The following is a 2758-nucleotide window of genomic DNA, read 5'->3' on the forward strand; positions in this document are numbered from 1 at the left end:
TTCATAATGGGGTGAGGACCATATCTCTCTCAAATACGAGTAATTAAATTAGTAATTAAATTACAGTTCGAATCAAATTCAAAGCATTAACATCATCAACTAATTAAAACTAGCTTACTATTCTATGTTACAACACACACACAATTTGGATCCAGTAAGAATTCATTCTCCCCGAATAGAATCATAACACAAGATACCAAATCATAAAAAAAATTATTATTGTTACACACGAAATACAATCATGAAAATTTCCGTTTTTAAAGAATAAGGTTTTATTGAATAATCTAATTAATATTACATGATCATATTTACCTTATCATTTAATTGATATTTGCAAATTTTTGGAAGCCTTTGGAGAATTGAGTAAAAGTTGTGCACGTCCACGACGCATTTCTTGAAAAGCATCTTGATTATAAAGATTGATATTAATATGTTCTAAAACTCTCCCTGCTTGCATAAAAAAACAGTAAGCAATGAGTTCATCTTGTGTGGCTCTAGATCCAACTATTTCCACCACCTTCAAACTTCTTCTTAAGCATTGTGCAATCACTCTACGACTTTGCCAAAATTTGTTCAGGTCCATATCATCAAAGGGAGGTGTATAATCCTGTACTCATACATTAAAATCACTTTTTTTTACTACAAAAAATAAAATTAACAACCAAAAAATAAAATTATTATTTAATTATTTCTCTCACCACAAAATTTAGTGACGAAATTAGAGAGAAAATTTGAATATTTTTTTAGTAGTGATTATTAACTATATTGAGAGAAAATTAAAAAAGAGACATGAAATGTAAAGTATTAATTTGACTAACCTGAAAAATAAGTGTTGGTGCTATGTCCAAAGTGAGTTTTTCCAAGAAAGGGCAACTATTGAGTAAGAATTCGAATCCGCAAAATTCATTAGGATGCATTGCGGTCTTTAATATCAAATGTTTTACATTCAACTCACTTTGTAAACGTAATGGTTCATCTTCAGAAGGAACAACCTAATACATATGTTGATATAAGATTTACATATACTTAATACACAAATTAACCACATTAATAGTTGTTAGAATGAGAAATGAAAAAGTGTACCTGGAGTAGATAACTGCAAACTCTTAGAATCTTGGCTGGAAATAAATCTTGCAATATTTTGCACAATTCATTGCCCCGTTCATAGAATTCTGATTCTAGGGCAAAATCAATATCTGCCTCTTCAATAACATGTGGCCTTAGATTTATATCCGAAGTAAACACAACTCCACAATATTTAAAATACTTAAGATTTGGTGCATTCAATTTCAAATATTCAGAATCTATATTGCACTTATCTACTACGAATTTTTTCAACCTAATTGGTTCATCACCCAAATCAAAGTGTTTCAAATTCCAACACTTTTCAAGACTCAAATTCTCAATAGTCCTACAACTTGATAACAAAGTTTTGAGGGTGTCGATTCTAACTTCAATATAACCCAAAGAAACATCTTTGAGTGCACTAAACTTAAAAAAATACTCGGGCATAGAAAAACCACACGAATACAATTTCATTGATTCGAGCGATGAGCCGAGTTGATAAATATGTTTTGGTAAATGAAACAAAACATCGTGATTGTCGAAATTATTTTCATTCAATTTGGGATTAGAGAAATCGAGGGTTAATTCTTTAACCCCGCGTTGCGTTGCAAAAATAATACAACGCTCAATTGTGTCGCTACAAGTTTGAGGGTTCGAAAGTTTGAGAGTGAATTTGTTTACATCATGATTTGTGTAATGTGAAATTGAGTTTGTTATGAAGTTGATGAAAACCTTTCTTTGTGATAGTTTGGTTTCATCATCATCACAAGTTGAATCTACAAAGAATTTTTCGTTGTATGCAATGTTGTTCAAGTCATCACTTGCCATTGGATGAAGGAATTATAAGTACAATGGAGTGTGTGTATTTTTATTTATTTATATAGGAGGTAGAGAGATGCAACCTTTGGAGAAAGTGTTGTGTTTTTGGTGAGAGGGTGTTACGATGATATTGGTGCTTTAGCATTTAAGGTATAGTTGTGGTTTTCTTGTATTTTGTACCCAAAAGTTATGTGTCTGTCTTTACATATAATTAATTGCGTTTACTTTTGATACAACAAATTTAATGAGGATTCTTAAATATATTCTTTTGCTTGAGCATGAATCACCTCGAGTACTTGAAATTTTATTTACAAGAGAAAAAAAGATAAATAATTTAATGCTTTTATAGATTTACGAAGAGGATCTATTCGATTAAGATTTTAAAGAATTTTAATAGATATTTTTCAGATAAAAATCTCGAGTTATTAAATCAAGATTTTAATGTATTTTAAAATAAGTATTGCTTTATTTAATTAGGATTCTCTTGATTTTTTAAATAAATTATAGAAATTTAATAGTATTTAATTAATATTTTTTATAATTTATAAAAAGTCTTGTAGTATTTAAAAATTTACAAAATTTAATTTATTGCTTTCTAAAATAGATTTCAATGGATTTTATTAGATTTTTTAGAGAGTTTTTAGTGGAGAAAAAAGTCTTTACTTAACACGAGAGACATAAGGTGGTCGGTCTCACCTCAAAATTTTCAATAATCTCTAAAAAAATACCATTACTTAATTTTTTTTTTAAATATTATTATTCTTACTTTACTTGTGAGAGACACGTGACTTGTAACTTTCTCAATAAAAATTAATTTTTATATATTTTATAGTCCAAGGTCGGACTTTAAGAGACACTTGACTTGTAATTTTTT

General features: G+C 28.6%; 1 protein-coding gene across 1 annotated transcript; it reads right to left on the minus strand.

The window, feature by feature from the left end:
• Positions 1–316: 316 nt before the first annotated feature.
• LOC101497609 (putative F-box protein At3g29830) lies at positions 317–1893 on the minus strand. The gene is made up of 3 exons (XM_004496246.1): positions 1084–1893; positions 819–992; positions 317–607 (listed from the first exon to the last, which is right to left on the minus strand). The coding sequence occupies exons 1-3, from the start codon at positions 1891–1893 to the stop codon at positions 317–319; spliced, it is 1275 nt and encodes a 424-aa protein (XP_004496303.1).
• Positions 1894–2758: the final 865 nt, after the last annotated feature.

Source organism: Cicer arietinum, chromosome 4 (assembly GCF_000331145.2).
Source record: "Cicer arietinum cultivar CDC Frontier isolate Library 1 chromosome 4, Cicar.CDCFrontier_v2.0, whole genome shotgun sequence".
NCBI classification, from domain to species: Eukaryota; Viridiplantae; Streptophyta; class Magnoliopsida; order Fabales; family Fabaceae; genus Cicer; species Cicer arietinum.

Coding starts and splice junctions, on each gene's coding strand:
- LOC101497609 (XM_004496246.1), bottom strand. CDS start 1,893: ATGGCAAGTGATGACTTGAACAACATTGCATACAACGAAAAATTCTTT. Junction 993..1,083: donor TTTGCAGTTATCTACTCCAG/GTACACTTTTTC, acceptor CATATGTATTAG/GTTGTTCCTTCTGAAGATGA. Junction 608..818: donor CACCAACACTTATTTTTCAG/GTTAGTCAAATT, acceptor GTATGAGTACAG/GATTATACACCTCCCTTTGA.